This window comes from Crinia signifera, chromosome 12 (genome assembly GCF_055691185.1).
Source record: "Crinia signifera chromosome 12, ASM5569118v1, whole genome shotgun sequence".
Classification (NCBI taxonomy): domain Eukaryota; kingdom Metazoa; phylum Chordata; class Amphibia; order Anura; family Myobatrachidae; genus Crinia; species Crinia signifera.
In genome coordinates, this window is record NC_139228.1 from 83,866,806 (window position 1) to 83,885,050 (window position 18,245).

The 18,245-nt window shown below is 48.9% G+C and overlaps 1 protein-coding gene across 1 annotated transcript in view; it reads left to right on the forward strand.

The window, feature by feature from the left end:
• Nucleotides 1-4,620: 4,620 nt before the first annotated feature.
• TEDC1 (tubulin epsilon and delta complex 1) overlaps nt 4,621-18,245 on the forward strand; it is a 30,645-nt gene continuing 17,020 nt past the window's right edge. The window contains exons 1-3 of the mRNA XM_083167728.1: nt 4,621-4,810; nt 5,692-5,788; nt 7,852-8,054. Coding sequence (XP_083023854.1) covers nt 4,691-4,810; nt 5,692-5,788; nt 7,852-8,054 — 420 coding nt within the window. The 5' untranslated portion in view covers nt 4,621-4,690. The remainder of the gene's footprint in view (nt 4,811-5,691; nt 5,789-7,851; nt 8,055-18,245) is intronic.

Genomic DNA, 18,245 nt, shown 5'->3' on the forward strand with positions numbered 1-18,245 from the left:
GACTCCCTAACATAGCAGCAATCTCCCTCTCTCCCTCATTAGTCTAGCAATCTCCCTCATGTCACATAGCCCACATTACACTGTCACACCATAGTTACCTCCCCTCCTGCATTCTGCAGGAGACTCCCTGACATAGCAGCAATCTCCCTCTCTCCCTCATTAGTCTAGCAATCTCCCTCATGTCACCTAGCCCACATTACACTGTTACATCCTAGTTACCTCCCCTCCTACAATCTGCAGGAGACTCACTGACATAGCAGCAATCTCCCTCTCTCCCTCATTAGTCTAGTAATCTACCTCATGTCACCTAGCACACATTACACTGTTACATTATAGTTACCTCCCCTCCTGCATTCTGCAGGAGACTCCCTGACATAGCAGCAATCTCCCTCTCTCCCTCAGTAGTCTAGCAATCTACCTCATTTCACCTAGCCCACATTACACTGTTACATCATAGTTACCTCCCCTCCTGCATTCTGCAGGAGACTCCCTGACATAGCAGCAATCTCCCTCTCTCCCTCATTGGTCTAGCAATCTCCCTCATGTCACCTAGCCTACATTATACTGTTACATCATAGTTACCTCCCCTCCTGCATTCTGCAGGAGACTCCCTGACATAGCAGCAATCTCCTTCTCTCCCTCATTAGTCTAGCAATCTCCCTCATGTCACCTAGCCCACATTACACTGTTAGATCATAGTTACCTCCCCTCCTGCATTCTGCGGGAGACTCCCTGACATAGCAGCAATCTCCCTATCTCCCTCATTAGTCTAGCAATCTCCCTCATGTCACCTAGCCCACATTACACTGTTACATCATAGTTACCTCCCCTTCTGCATTCTGCAGGAGACTCCCTGACATAGCAGCAATCTCCTTCTCTCCCTCATTAGTCTAGCAATCTCCCTCATGTCACCTAGCCCACATTACACTGTCACACCATAGTTACCTCCCCTCCTGCATTCTGCAGGAGACTCCCTAACATAGCAGCAATCTCCCTCTCTCCCTCATTAGTCTAGCAATCTCCCTCATGTCACATAGCCCACATTACACTGTCACACCATAGTTACCTCCCCTCCTGCATTCTGCAGGAGACTCCCTGACATAGCAGCAATCTCCCTCTCTCCCTCATTAGTCTAGCAATCTCCCTCATGTCACCTAGCCCACATTACACTGTAATATCCTAGTTACCTCCCCTCCTACAATCTGCAGGAGACTCACTGACATAGCAGCAATCTCCCTCTCTCCCTTATTGGTCTAGCAATCTCCCTCATGTCACCTAGCCCACATTACACTGTTACATCATAGTTACCTCCCCTCCTGCATTCTGCAGGAGACTCCCTGACATAGCAGCAATCTCCCTCTCTACCTCATTAGTCTAGCAATCTCCCTCATGTCATCTAGCCCACATTACACTGTTACATCATAGTTACCTCCTTCCTGCATTCCGCAGGAGACTCCCTGACATAGCAGCAATCTCCCTCTCTCCCTCATTAGTCTAGCAATCTCCCTCATGTCACCTAGCCCACATTACACTGTCACACCATAGTTACCTCCCCTCCTGCATTCTGCAGGAGACTCCCTGACATAGCAGCAATCTCCCTCTCTCCCTCAGTAGTCTAGCAATCTACCTCATTTCACCTAGCCCACATTACACTGTTACATCATAGTTACCTCCCCTCCTGCATTCTGCAGGAGACTCCCTGACATAGCAGCAATCTCCCTCTCTCCCTCATTGGTCTAGCAATCTCCCTCATGTCACCTAGCCTACATTATACTGTTACATCATAGTTACCTCCCCTCCTGCATTCTGCAGGAGACTCCCTGACATAGCAGCAATCTCCCTCTCTCCCTCATTAGTCTAGCAATCTCCCTAATTTCACCTAGCCCACATTACACTGTTACATCATAGTTACCTCCCCTCCTGCATTCTGCAGGAGACTCCCTGACATAGCAGCAATCTCCCTCTCTCCCTCACTAGTCTAGCAATCTCCAACATGTCACATAGCCCACATTACACTGTCACACCATAGTTACCTCCCCTCCTGCATTCTGCAGGAGACTCCCTGACATAGCAGCAATCTCCCTCTCTCCCTCATTGGTCTAGCAATCTCCGTCATGTCACCTAGCCCACATTACACTGTTACATCATAGTTACCTCCCCTCCTGCAATCTGCAGGAGACTCCCTGACATAGCAGCAATCTCCCTCTCTCCCTCATTGGTCTAGCAATCTCCCTCATGTCACCTAGCCCACATTACACTGTTACATCATAGTTACCTCCCCTACTGCATTCTGCAGGAGACTCCCTGACATAGCAGCAATCTCCCTCTCTCCCTCATTAGTCTAGCAATCTCCCTCATGTCACCTAGCCCACATTACACTGTTACATCATAGTTACCTCCCTTCCTGCATTCTGCAGGAGACTCCCTGACATAGCAGCAATCTCCCTCTCTCCCTCATTGGTCTAGCAATCTCCCTCATGTCACCTAGCCCACATTACACTGTTACATCATAGTTACCTCCCCTCCTGCATTCTGCAGGAGACTCCCTGACATGTCAGCAATCTCCCTCTCTCCCTCATTAGTCTAGCAATCTCCCTCATTTCACCTAGCCCACATTACACTGTTACATCATAGTTACCTCCCCTCCTGCTTTCTGCAGGAGACTCCCTGACATAGCAGCAATCTCCCTCTCTCCCTCATTAGTCTAGCAATCTCCCTCATGTCACCTAGCCCACATTACACTGTTACATCATAGTTACCTCCCTTCCTGCATTCTGCAGGAGACTCCCTGACATAGCAGCAATCTCCCTCTCTCCCTCATTAGTCTAGCAATCTCCCTCATGTCACCTAGCCCACATTACACTGTCACACCATAGTTACCTCCCCTCCTGCATTCTGCAGGTGACTCCCTGACATAGCAGCAATCTCCCTCTCTCCCTCAGTAGTCTAGCAATCTACCTCATTTCACCTAGCCCACATTACACTGTTACATCATAGTTACCTCCCCTCCTGCATTCTGCAGGAGACTCCCTGACATAGCAGCAAACTCCCTCTCTCCCTCATTAGTCTAGCAATCTCCCTCATGTCACCTAGCCCACATTACAATGTTACATTTGGGGGGGGGGGGGGGGAGGAATGAGAGTTAGATAAATTTACATTGAATCATCAGCACCATTTCCCAGCACTTTACCAAGTATAGTAGCTCTTACTAACTGCTTTGGGGCTCATCTACAATTGTATATAAGTCATTTTAGATTAAGCGAGGGCTGCCTAAGCCAGAGCGTACTTAAGAGGCTTACATTTTTTGGGTTGGCAGGAAAGAGTTAATGACTGCTAGTGTGTTATAAGTTGGTTACAGTTTTGTTTAGTTAGCCTTTGGGTGAACTGGGGGGGGGGGGGGGGTGAGCCTGGGGAGAGGGGTATATAGGCAGGTCCTTACAGGAAGTTACTTCCTCTTGCAGAAGTTTCTTCAGCCCCACCCACCATCCCTTGCCTTAGGCATTTCAATTTATAGTCAAATTGGTACATTTATCATTATTCAACTTAGGCGGTAGGGCGTCACGGTCCAGCGGTCACTTGTGGCATGAGAGGGTGCTGGGAGGCACTGCCCCCTGGAAAGACGGCAGGGTGTCCTGCCTTCGCGGGGGGGCGCAGTGGGCACTCCGTCAGAGTGTCCACACCGGCCAGAGCGGGGGTGGTGAGACTTCCTAGCGTTAGGTTGTGCCTTAGTTAGATGGGCCGTCTCAGTCGTTCCCATATTAATATCAATCAGTTGGGGCGTTTAAGTCGCCGCCATTTTTTGGGCTGTGACTAGAGCTGGGCATTCCGTGGCGCCTTATTGCCAGCCCTTTACGAGAGGGTCATACCACATTAATAAATATACTTATGACCTTTAAATCTAATTGTTACGGTGTCCGTGTCTTTATTGTGTCAGCGTGAGTTATTTTTAGTTAAGCTAGCTTAAAGTGTGTGTTAGAATTTCAAGCCAAATAAATGTATAGACTCCTTAAAAGATTCCTCTCAGATGTAGCTGTACACACAGACACTTCTAGGTGCCACGTTCACAATCTGTTTTCACAATCTCTCCATATATGGAACTAGACACGCAATTTAGGTGGAGCATGACACGCCCCCTCAATGGGGCGCTGTGCAAAATTCTACCACCAACTAAAATCTCCCTGAAACTAGTTTTCAAAAGTAGGCAAGTATGCGATTGGATGATTATGCAAATCATCCATTAGCATGCCTGCGAGGGTTCATGGGGGCGGGCAGTCATGCGGGCAGCCCTTGGTGGACTCCCGAATCAACCACAATAAGGGCCACTATGCGATCCCCGCCAATATCTTACGTCATCTTAATCAAAGTAGGTAAGTACGCCCGGGGTAAGTATTATGTGGTGGAAAATTAAATCATAACGATTACATTAGTAATCGGGATGGTAAAATAAGTGCAATGACACTTGGACATCATTTTTTCTTCTAAGTACTGTAACTAACACAGAATAAAGCTACAACTGTCTCTGTTCACTTGCCAGTCACAAATATGGCCGCCCCTGACGTGTCATGTGACTCCCATGGTTCCTCCGCGCTGCTTCCGCTGTCCTCCTCAGTTGCCCGGCAACCAGTGACAGCGGCGGCCTTTCAAACTGCAGGAGAGAGTTTCGAGAGTTGCGGCGGATGTGCGGGACGCCATGCAGCGGGCAGGTAGCGCCCGGGAAGTGCTGGGCGCCCTGTGTCGGGTCCTCGCCGCCTCCGGCTCCCTCTGGGACCCTGAGGTTTTGCGAAAGGCCAAGTTTAACCGTCCAGAAGCGGTAGGTGTTCCGCTCCCTGTTACTTCCTATCAATGGCCGGTGCAGTTAATAAGATGCCGGCTGTGGGTGGACATATGTCGACAGCATCATGCTGACACAGTTGTTATGTTCATTAAAACATTTATCACTGTGTTGGCATTACAATTTTAAACCTGACCATACAATTTTGGGCATGCGCAGTACCAGTGCATCCAGCATGGCATCTGACAACTGCGTTGTATAGGTGCCACTTGGCAACGGTGACCCGGCTGCGCGGGCAGGACCCCGGACAGCGGCAGCCCCCTCCTACCCTGGTGTGGATCATGAGGTCGACAAGCATAAGATTGACAGTCAATGGGGTCAACAATTATTGGTCAATAGTCAGAAAGTTGACATGGAAAAAGTTCGACGTGCGTTTTTCAGGTTCATAGGTCAACATGGAGCACGCCAGCACAAAAAAACTCATGTCAACCTCTTTCATGTCATCAGTGAAAGGCTCCAAAAGTGTTCAGATATTGCCTTTGTTTGACCGGATTTACCCTGCGAGGGGCTGTGGGGGCACTGCAGTGCATTGTGAGGGGCTAGGGACCCCACCAGCATCACTATTGGGGGCAGTCCAGCTCCAAGTCACTACCTAAGAAGGCGCTAGGCTCCCCCCAAGCTCTCCCATTAACGCATATATTTATGCAGCACCGGCAAGGGAGAGTGCATGTGCTTTTAGTGGGGCACCACTAAAAAAAAGTCTAGAGGGAACAATAATTTTGCTGCACTTCTACACCCTCTGTATTTGGACATTTATGTATGTACTGTATGTATGTAAGTGCAACAGAATACGCTGTTGTTATATGAGTTACTGGTATTATAATTATGTATATATATATTATATTTTTCTGATTTTATAGACTCCCGAATTTTGGAAATTACTTTATAGTTTATTAATGCAAATCTATCCGGCCAAAGAGGATTTATCAGCTTCAGCACCAGAGAAGAATGTAATTGGTAGGTATCACCCTCTGATCTTGGTTACAGTTACTATGGTAGCACCAGTACAGCGAATGTTCTCATTTCCTACTTTTCCTATAGATGCATCCTCTTGTAGTGTTGCTGTGATTGATCGCAGCATAGCGGGGTACATGGCTACTTTACAGTGGGAGTTGCTCCTGCATGCATGTACATGAGACCGCCAGCATTTCATTCCTATGGGAGCCCAGCAGCGATACGTACTCCCACGCCATGCCGCAATGCGTACGCATGACAATCCCACTGTAGGAAGCTGCTACACATAGTCAAGCTGTAGTGGGTCACATCTGTATATACATATTTTCAAAGCAGGACTTCAGATAATACTGAATAATAAAAATGTGGTTTAAGATGCAATTTCTGCATCATGGGGGGGGGGGGGGTTTCAATTGTTTGTGCCTGTGGCTGACCGTGCCAGGCATCCGATGGAGCAATTCAATTGTTGCTTCGTTGGGGTGCCAACAGCTGCCAGCATTTCAGCTCGCAGTCCCCAGAGCATGCAAGCTGCAATGTAGGATAAGTGACATGTCTTGGCACCCAAATGGCACTTTTTGTTAATCGCACCCAGCATTTTTAGTCGGGTTTAGCATTTTACGCGCCTAAACCTGGCACGTAGGTTGTGTGATGAAACGATGGTGCTGACACAATTGCATATCACCCTGTCTAAAGCAACTGGCTGTATGCAATTATAAGCAAACAGAAAACAATGGAATTATCCCCATAGTGTAAAGTACCAGGAAACCGGACAGAATAAACATGACGGCAAGTGGTGGAGCTGCTTTGTATTCTTTATTGTTATAGGGTCTGATTCAGAGATGGGAGCAGAATTGTGTAAATCAGTGGTTCTCAAACTCGGTCCTTAGGACCCCACACAGTTCACAGTTTCCAGGTCACCCAACAGGTGCCCTCATTACTCACCTACACATTTTAAAAGATCCACAGGTGGAGCTAATTATTTCACTTGATTCTTTGAGGAGACCTGCAAAACATGCACTGTGTGGGGTCCTGAGATGTGGTGCAAATTGATGTTCAGCGATTTACGCAGCTCTACGCATGTGCCCACATCTCACCAGGACCGCATTTTAATTTGTAATGCAGACGGCAAAGGAGTGTTGGGTTGGGCGGCGACGGACCATTTTGTAGGAGTGGTCTGGACAACTCAAGCATGTCCTGACCACTCAGGGGAGGGCCCCGGCAGCTGCATGAAGTCGCACGCAGCCGCTGTGGCACAAAACATGGGCCCTTATTCTGGTTGGTGCGGTCAGAGCCGCACACGGGGCTCCGACCGCACAAACCAAGGGCCGCCCACCGGACGGATCGCCACGGCCGTCCATACACGGACGGCTGGCGATCCGCACAAAAATGGTGGAGGCTACGCCTCCACCATGGTGGGAGCTGCCCCCTGCCTTCGATGGTCGACGACCATCGAAGGCAGGCCTGCACGCCGCGGCAGCTCCCGCAAGCTCAGACCACACGGACAATCGTCCGTGTGGGAGCTTGTAAGGGGGCTGAAAGCTGACATCCGGCGACGTCAGCTTTCCGCCCCCATGTCATGGTAATGAGGGCGTCATGCCCTCATTACCATGCATACGCCCCGCGTTTTCATGGGAACGCCCATGAAACGCGGGGCGTACACATAGGGAAATGAGGGGCTGAAGCCCCTATACGCCCCCTTTGCGGCGGACGAAATCCGTCTGCGGCGAAGGGGGCTGCACATGCGCAGAATGACCTCTGCGCATGTGCAGACAAAAAACATCGGCGGTACGGCCGCACGCGGGCCGTACCGTGCCGATCAAAATAAGGGCCATGGTCAGGCTGCGAGGCCAGTAATGTGTGAGTGGTTCGGTGTGTAGCGCGCAACTCACTGGACCAGGCGTGCGGGGCAGCTGTGTTCTGGTCTGTGCGCTACTAGGCATAATAAATCTTAAGCCTGGCTTTTATACAAGGTTGATAATAATTAGAAATGACAGTTTGGGACCACAAACATTACCATGTCTGATTATGAAATGCTAATGGCAGTATGTTTTCTTTGTGTTTTGCAGCTAACCAAGTTCAGTATGTGAAGAGGGTGTTGCAGACTCAGGGCTACGGCAGACCTGCGTTCTACGCTCTCCCCCATAGCGGAGAACGGGGCAGCCGGGAAGTGCTACTGGCCTTTTCCTGGCTCTTATGCAGAGTGAAGATACTTGAAATAATGTTGGAAAAGAACAGAGTTAAAGTGGGCGACCATGTGACCCTCTGTAGGGTATGTGCTTTTGGAATATATATATAGATGTTTGGCTTCGTTAGCTATAAGGAAGACATAAACCAAATTCAGTGCAAAGGGCCTGATTCAGACACAGACAGATGTAAGCATGTGTCTTGGAAACGTATGGTGGCGCCTTAGATGCCAGATCCCTTTTGGTACTCTTTACTTAGCACGGCGCCCATCGCTGGCATTGAATGCACTAAAAAATCGGGTGCGACGCGATGCCCGCGATTTCCCATAGGGAACAATGTTAAATGTCTCAATTGACCCGATTTTCCTGTTCAATGCCTCAATTGACCCGATTTTTCCATAGGAAACAATGTTAAATGGCCCACAGAGGCCAAATAGGCACCCTGAAGTGTGAAATGGCCCCCACAATTGTTAACGCCACCCCACGATCAACATGAACCCGAAGCGTGGCGAGCGGCGGCGGTACGCGTCCTACGACCTTTTCATACCCCCACTATCCACGTCGGCGTGGAGTTGAGAATAGAATAGTGTGGCGAGCCACCGAGCCCGAAGCGTGGCGAGCGTTCGCGGATACCTGTGAAGCCCGCGAAGGGACGCGTTTACCTGTGAAGGTATCCGCGTCCCCTCGCGGGGCTCGCTGCGCTCGCCACGCTTCGGGCTCGCCACACTATTCTATTCTCAACTCCACGCCGACATGGATAGTGGGGGTATGAAAAGGTCGTAGGACGCTCGCCACGCTTCGGGTTCACGTTGATCGTGGGGTGGCGTTAACAATTGTGGGGGCCATTTCACACTTCAGGGTGCCTATTTGGCCTCTGTGGGCCATTTAACATTGTTTCCTATAGAAAAATCGGGTCAATTGAGACATTTAACATTGTTCCCTATGGGAAATCGCGGGCATCGCGTCGGTCACGTCGCACCCGATTTTTTGTGCATTCAATGCCCGCGATTTTTTTACCTGCGATGCCCACGATCAAAATCGTGGGAGCCGTGCTAAGTAAAGCGTACCTCCCTTTCTACTGCGTATGAGACTAGTCACAGGCTGAGACACCCCAGAAAACGGCAGAGATGGATGAGGTTAAGTTGCCGCATGCACTTGCTGACCACAAATAGCACCATGCTGCGTGACTATAGGGTTACTTAGAACTCTGGTCATTAAACGATCCACAATAGATGCTGCATTTTGTACACAGACACTGAGATCTGCAACAGGGTTGGGATCGTTTGGTCTACAGTATGTTGGTCAACAAGCATTGGGTCGACACCATTAGGTCGACATGGGTCTAGGTCGATAGGACATTAGGTTGACAGTGCATAGGTCGATAGTCAAAAGGTCGACATGGGGTTTTTCACAGTTTTTTTTACCCGAATGTCAACATGGACACAGTTTGAAGTGCACCGCATCGCACGCTTCGCTCGTGATGCTTCGGGCACGCCCCCTCGCTACACTCTGCACACTATTTTATTCTCCCACCACGCCCTAGTGGATGTAGGGCATGAAATACTGCATGTCGGCTCAAAAAACAGTGAAAAACCCCATGTCGACCTTTTGACTGTCGACCTAATGCTTGTGTTGACCTAATGACCTGTCAACCTAGACCCATGTCGACACAACGCTTGTCGACGAACATATTGTAGACCAAATGACCGTATCCCCTGCAACGCTGCCTGTGGGCATGTGAATACAGCTTCAGGCGGTTACAGTATTGTATAGGATCAGACATTGGTCTGCTGCAGCTGTGAATGATTTAGCTTTGCATCAGTCTCTGCTGGGGAATACAACAGTGCGTTAATCCCAGGAGAAGAGCGTTCCTTGCAGTCACAGTGCTGTTTGGGAGTTTAATGCTGTGGGAATGCCATATAGTATTTTATGGGGACTGTTAGGGCTCGTTAGCCCTGTATTTGCTGCAAGGGGAAAAGACTGTTTTTTTGCATTGCGCTGGGAGTTATTCCCCACACTGCTAATTGGATTCCCACCTTTCTTTCTATGAGAGCCTGGGATTTGTGGGTGGTGATCTGCAATAGTTGTGCAATTCATTACAAATTAGCATGGGGCGTATTCTCTTTCTGAATCACCATAGTTAGTTAGATGCTACAATCGGCACAAGACATACACATGTATTCAATGCCAGGGGGCGAGCGGTGACAGCTCGCAGGGTCAGTATTCCACTGACCCCCCTGCATACTCAGTTTCCCCCTCGCTGCGTTTTTGGAGCGAGGGGGGAAAGGGGTGATGTGGCCGGTGAAACAGTGAGACTCGTGGCTAAATGCAGCCTCCTCCCTGCATTAGCCGCGAGCCTCACAATGCAGCCTCCTCCCTGCATTAGCCGCGAGCCTCACAATTATTATTATTATAATTTTATTTATAAGGCGCCACAAGTGTTTCGCAGCGCCGTACAAAGGAACAATACAGGGAAACAAAACTTGGCATAACATTAAATAAATAACAAAAATACAGTACAAATAAAGAGCGCCACAGATCAATACACATTACAGCTTGGATATAAGTAGTGAGGACTCAATCAACATACAACTAGAGGCTTGTGGCCAATGATGGAGAGGAGTATGCAGACGAAGATGGTCACTGAGTGTTGGAGTAAAGGAGAGCTGTGAGTGAAATGTGAAGAGAAGTGGGCTTTGACAACAGGAGGGAAAAGGGCCCTACTCGGAGGAGCTTACAATCTAGTAGGAAGGGGAGACAGACAGATTACAAGAGGTGCAAGCGAGGGGGTGGTGGTTAGATAGCAGGATGTAAACAGGAAACAGGCAAGGGGTGGGAGAACCAGCTGGTTTATGCAGTGGAAGGGTACGCTTTGATGAATAGGTGAGTTTTCAGTGCCCGTTTGAAGCTTTGCAAGGTCGGGGATAGTCTAATGGAGCGAGGGAGTGCGTTCCACTGAAGGGGTGCAGCACGGGCAAAGTCCTGTACTCTAGCATGGGAAGCAGTGATCAGGGTGGAGGAGAGACGACAGTCGTCAGCTGACCGTAGAGGGCGGGAGGGTGTATGAATGGAGATGAGGTTAGAGATATATGGAGCAATGGAATTAGAGATGGCCCTGTATGTGAGTGTGAGGTGTTTGAAGAGGATTCTGTAGGGGAATGGGAGCCAGTGCAGATTTTGTTGAAGGGGAGTGGCGGAATTAGAGCGGCGGGAGAGGAAGATAAGCCTGGCTGCAGCATTGAGGACAGATTGGAGAGGAGCTAGTTGGGATTGAGCAAGGCCGGTGAGAAGAGCATTACAGTGGTCAAGCCGTGAGATGACCAATGAGTGGATGATCAGCTTAGTTGCACTCTGTGAGAGAAAGGGCCTGATGCGAGCAATGTTGCGTAACGAACCGGCAAGAATGGGCCAGCGTTTGGATGTGGGGTGCAAAGGAGAGGGAGGAGTCAAGAGTGACACCCAGGCAGCGGAGTTGGGGAACAGGGGAGATGATGGTGTTGTTAACAGTGATAGAGATATTAGTAGGGGGCATAGCTCTGGGTGGGGGAAAGATAATAAGTTCAGTTTTGTCCATATTCAGCTTCAGAAATCGCTCAGACATCCAGGTAGAGATGGCAGCGAGGCAGTTGGAAACTTGAGAGAAAACAGTGGGGGACAGATCAGGAGAGGAGAGGTAGATTTGGGTGTCATCTGCATAGAGGTGATATTGGAAGCCAAAGGAGTTAATGAGTGCACCCAGAGAGGAGGTGTACAGAGAGAACAGAATGGGGCCAAGGACGGAACCCTGAGGGACCCCGACAGGAAGGATAGAAGGTGGTGAGGTAGAGCCAGAGGCAGAGACTGAGAAGGAACGGTTGAAGAGGTAAGAGGAAAACCAGTTGAAGACTGTGCCAGAGAGGCCAATGTTTTGGAGTGTGTGGAGGAGGAGAGGGTGATCCACAGTGTCAAAGGCAGCAGATAGGTCCAAAAGGATAAGCAGGGAGAAGTGACCCTTGGATTTGGCTGACAGCAGGTCATTGGTGACTTTCACTGGGGCAGTCTCAGTGGAATGAAGTGGGCGAAAGCCAGATTGAAGGGGATCTAGGATGGAGTGGTCAGACAGGTAGCTGGTGAGACGCCTGTAAACCAGCCGTTCTAGTATTTTAGAGGCAAATGGGAGAAGAGAGATAGGGCGGTAGCTTGTGGGAGATAAAGGGTCCAGGTTAGGTTTTTTAAGAATAGGCGAGACCAGAGCGTGTTTGAAGGGTGAGGGAAAGATGCCAGTAGAAAGAGATAGGTTAAAGAGGTGAGCAAGGTGGGAGCAGCCTCCTCCCTGCATTAGCCGCGAGCCTCACAATGCAGCCTCCTCCCTGCATTAGCCGCGAGCCTCACTGTTTGGGTGAATCTTTGCTGTCCTCTGACAGCGAGTATTCCCCCGGATTGCTGAATAGGGTGAGCGACTGGCGCGGGGGTTAAACGCTTATTTTCTGCGATCCCCGCCGTTTAACCCCCTCGCCGGCATTGAATACACCCCATAAAGCGCCAAGAGGGGCATTTGGCACAGCTGAAGTCACAGTACAAAGGGACACCTCTGTACATGGAAAAGCAGCCGGTATCTAACCTGCATGCAAAAATATATTTGCACACCTTGCTCCCAACTTAACATCAGCCGCTATGAATGCAGAAGCAGGGCTGTCCGTGCCACCACTGCAGATGATCTACCCGTATAAGGCTAAGTCTATCGATTTTTGCGTGACATAGGAAAGCATTTTATAATAATCCTTTCCAAATCTAAGTTGTGTCAGCCCCATTCAAACTAAATTATATTTTAAACGATATCGCTCATTTTGGCTTTTCTGAGCGATATTGCCTAATCATTATCGTTAACCATGTGCTCAATAGTCTGTACATGCAGGTCTGTTTTGACTATTAGTGTTCCCTCTAAGCTTCGTTTGCAGGGTACCGCACCCTGCCCATTTTTAAAACCTCAAATGCACCCTGCCCTTTTTGTGTGTGGCACTGCACGCACTCATGCTGCCCCTCCCCCCCCCCCCCCCCACTGAGAACTTTCGGTGTATGCCATCATGTGTAATGGGCATTACGGTGTGTGGTATAATGTGTAAGAGGCATTACAGTGTGTGCCATAATGTGTAATAGTCATTACTACAGAGTATGTAATGGGCATAATCCTAGTGCAGTGTGCAATTTTTTAAATATGTGGGGGGGGGGGGGGGTTGGTTTCTAATTTAAATTTCTAATATAACATGTGCCCTCCCAATTGAAAAAAGTGCCCTGCCCGGTGGTCAGCACCCTACCCTAAAAAAATCCTAGAGTGAACATTAACTATATCATCAGCTACTGCATGTAGGGAGCAGGGGACCCGATGGCGTTACTGAACGATATTGTTCAGTGTGTATGCTTGATATTGTATTTGCTGAGAAACCGGGTTAGTTCTAGGTGAAGTGGTTGATGATATCGCTCATGGAGGAATCGTTCAGTGTGTATAGAGCTTACTTCCTCTTAAGCATCCAGTATCCATATTGGGGAAACGGTTGACATACATTGGGTCGACCACTGATGGTTGATAAACCTTAGGTCAACACATGTAAAAGGTTGACCTGTCTAAAGTCGACAGGGTCAAAAGGTTTACATTGAGAAGGTGGACAGTTAAAAGCTCGACATGGTTTTTCACGTTTTGTTGAGCCGACATGTGCCGACAGGCGGTACTTCATGCCCTACCATCCACTAGGGCGTGCAGGGAGAATATAATAGTGTACCAGGCATAATGAGGCACCGAGCCATGCGAGAAGACACGGTGCACTTTTTAGGTGTCCACGTTGACATTCAGGACAAAAAAAAGTGTGAAAACCCCATGTCGACCTAATGCTTGTGTCAACCTTGGGCATGTCGACCTTTTTTATTTGTCGAGCTACGGCGTGTCGTCTTTCAGTGGTCAACCCAATATATGTCGACCTTAGTTGGGTTGACCTAGTGACCCATACCCCCTTATTGTCTGTCCACGATCTGAGTGCCCTGGGGACTGAAGCCATAGTCACACTAGATTTCATCGTTATGTTTCCAAAAACAATTAATGGTACTTGTGTATTATCAAGGCGACCGCGAAATTGGCCACTAAATCGCATGCAAAAATTGGATACGATTTAGCGGCCGATTTTCGCCCTGCTATTCCATCCTTGCACACCCCCACTATCCAAGTCAGCCCGAAGCATGGCGAGCGGACGCATAATACAACCCTGAAGCGTGGCGAGCGGACGCGGTACGCGTCCTCCCAACCTGTTCATACCCCCACTATCCACGTCGGCGTGGAGTTGATTTCATAAAGCATGGCGAGCGCATCGAGCCCGAAGCGTGGCGAGCGGACGCATAAAACAATCCCGAAGCGTGGCGAGCGGACACGGATTACTTGACATGTATTCTGCGTCCCCTCGCGGGGCTCGCCACGCTTCAGGATCGTTTTCCGCTTCCCCTCCCGGGGTTCGCCACGCTTCGGGCTCGGCGGCTCGCTGCGCTCGCCACGTCTTATAAAATCAACTCTACGCCGACGTGGATAGTGGGGGTATGAACAGGTCGGGAGGATGCGTACCGCATCTGCTCACCACGCTTCGGGCTGACTTGGATAGTGGGGGGTGTGCAGGGATGGAATAGCATGGAAATTAGGCGCGGAATCGGACGCTAAATCGTATACGATATCGTATGCGATATTGTATGCGATTTAGATTAAATCGGGCGCCGTAATAATACACAAGTAACCATTTAATCTTATAAACGACTTTTCCATCTTTCCGTCCTCCGTCCTAATGGCATAGCGAGTTTTGCTGATAAACAAGCTAATACTTAATCCATTTTGGGAATTGAGACCCAATTAGTGTTCCTCAGTCTCTTCAAAGTGAAACATTTGGCTTAATCTCTTAAATTTAGTAGTCCATTTTCCGACGGATTCCGTTCCTTATCCAGAATCTTTAATCACTTTATGTACTTTAATTACTCTTAATAGATTGCTTCAAGATGACCTCTGCTTGTGGCGGGTTGTTGGTGGGTTTTGCTGCCAAGATGGAAGGTCCTATCCTGCTTCCGTAGTGGTTAGAAATGTTTTCCTGGAGATGTTGTGCATGTGGTTGGTGGTGGGTTCCGTGGCTGTAGATTCTGGTACACCGCTGTATGTCCGGAGGAGTGGATGCAGCTGTTGGACTGAGATCTTAGCCAGTGCAGCTGACACCTGTACAAGGAGGAATATGCAGGAAAGTACAATGCTTAGTAATTATCGCTGGTATCCTTCAGAAAAACTGGACCATTTTTAATCTCTTTTTCTGGCTCAAAAATGGGTGTGCGCTAGAGACGTGTTTTGCAGAGAATATTTTTTTTTTTTTTAATTGCGTAATTTTTATTGCTTTTAAAATAACGATAACAGGTATACAACCCTATGTACAACATTTTAGCGGTAGATCAACAGAGAGATATCAAAAGCATATAGCAGACAGGATATCGTACAAACAAGCATATATATGTATAACAGTGGGCATGACCATATATACTCATATCCGACATAGCATATACAAAGTAGGCTCTTACTACACAGGAGATAGGAAAGCATATATTTGGCTGGGACCTCGGAGGCGCCATCCGGGTCCCCAGTAGCCAATACATGAAAGGATGATAATAGCGCTTGGTCGCGTTACACAGTTCTTTACGTATAAGTGATCTACGTCAGACAGGAACAGTCAACTAGCAAGAGGGTTGCTGCCTAGCTATCTAAACGTGCCCTAAAAAACAGAAACAGAAAAACATCCCACCCAAAGGACCCAAAACAACCCACCACATAACCCCCCACCCTGTACTGCCCATCCCCAACTTAGGTGTACCTGGAGCCCTGTAACCATACTATCACTAAACCCTTACAGTAACTATCCCACTAGTTAACCCAGCTAACTACCCTCCCCCCTCCCCCCCATCAAACTTCAGGGTATACTACCCAGGATGAATAGTGGGGTAGTGGCCTGTAGATTCTAATCGCAATCGGATCATGACCCAATTGCCCCACCTGCGGAAACAGCAGATTTCTTCCTGCCGTATGAAACATATAACTCACTGAAACATACGTCAGAAAGGGGAAGCATATATCCATAAAACACTGTTGCCTCAGCAATATATCCCATCCACATCCTAGTGAGAAGATAGGGAAACACCAAAATAAAAATTAAAAGAAAAAAACCAACATAGTAGAGCAACGTCACAGATCAGATAATGAGAGAGATGTACTGAATGCAAAAATGTTGTTAACCTGAAAAGGCATATCAATGTTAGCAAATATAGAACCCAAAGGGCATCAATCCGGCCAGGCTGTCTCTCCAACCAAAGTTATAGGCAGAAAAGTCCCACCATCATAGGTCCACAAGCATATAAACTGCAGTCGGCAACATAGGGATGCGTATTCCAGGGTCAACTTATCCATCGATATGTATAGGGAGAGGCAAGCAGAAAAGGGGTCCCCTGCCAACAACATCAGTAGTAGGGGTGTAAACCGGGGCTTCATCTTGATCGACATAGAAACTGAGAATTCAGAAGGATTTCCAGGGGAGCCCACTATTTGGTAGGATGAGTCCAGAGGCTGAGGCTTTGTGGAGGCAGCCTGTATCTCTGGCACAGGATATAGGGGGGTAGTGCTGTCAGCGTCAAAAGCAGCCAGAATTCTCTGAGTGGAAGTGTCAATGGCCTGCAGGATTTGTAGCCAAGGGTCAGACATAACTGGAGAAATATACTGAGAACTCGCTCCAAAGAGGTTATGGGGATAGGATAGTGGCGGCTAGCACACCACACACACCACCCCGGTAACAGGATATTCAAATGGGGGTGATAGATGGAGCAGTTCACTGCTACATGTGTTCACCAGCGAGAGATCCACAGGGTATAGCCAACCCCAGTATAGCCAGGCAGATCCACCGTAATGTAGTATAACAGGTGGCTGGACACTGACACACGAAGCACACTGCTTAGCAGCTCAGTCCTCACCTCACAGTCCCCAGGTACAACAGGGCGTCTGTGGAGTTCAATGGATGCAGAGTAGAGTTCAGCACAGGAGTTCCAGCCCTGGCGCTCGATCGGCAAGATGGCGCCGGCTTCTCCGTGCGGCACAGCAGCGCACCCCAGTTGAGGTGTCTCCCGCTTCCAACCGCCAATTTCCGGAGGGTCACCGGGCTTCCTCACCCACCCAGACGTCGGGCAGGACACCAGCGCAGCCAGCTAGCGGGATCCCACCTCGGAATCGCCGGAGCCCAGCAAGCACCGCCCGAGAATCCAAGATGGCGCCCGCGCTGGAGGAGAAAAGGCACAGACGACAGCGGGCCCAGTTCAAGACACAGCTCTGGCACTCTCACAGGAACAGCGGCAGTCAAGCAAGGGGTGCAGGAGCAGCTCCGGAGCAGGTGGAGGTAAGTGTAAGGTGTCCAGGGGGCCCGAGGCAGGATATTATAAAAGGATTTTGCAGGAGCTCTCACCCTCGGCGCCCGCTCCCGTCGCCGGCCAGGCCACGCCCCCCTTGCAGAGAATATTTAGTTATTCGCATCAGTCCCAGCCACAAAAAGACACCCAGGCCTATAAAGTCACAATAGAGGAGGGTGTCCGTGTAGACAAGCGACGAGGTACCTTTGGCCCTCCAGCTGTTGTGAAACTACAAGTCCCAGCATGCCTTGCCACAGTTTTGCTACTAGGCAAATCTCTGTTCAGGAATTGCTGGGTTTTGTAGTGTCTCGGCAGCTGGTGAGCCGCAGGTTCCTACAATTGTTTTTTTTTTTTTTTTGGGACAATTCACATTAAAAGTACCTGACTCCCATAAAACTGAGTTGCCTAAAAACCTTGGTTGCCATGGTGACCCAGTGCCCGGGACTTGTCGAGCTCTGATATAGATAGATCATTTTTAAAAGGGAAAAGGAAAGAATGTCCGCAATCTAGACTGAACACTTTGTATAGAAAGGCTGATCCGCTGCATGGAGAGAGTGGGTGATAGAACGTTGTTATTCTCAGATGATCATTTGTACATGGGCATTGTAACACAATGTGCAAGCTGTATGTAACCGACGTGACATAATTATACCGCTGCCTCGCTATTTTTACAGCTAGCGGTTTTCCTCCGCTGGATTACATTGTTCATGTACAATGTTCTGCTCCACGGAAATCATCCCATGCAGGTTTAAGTGCATATATCTGAGCTGAGCCACAAAAATGTTGGACGGGAAGAAAAATGGCAATTGTACGGCTGTTCTAAAAGGTATTGGTATAGGTTT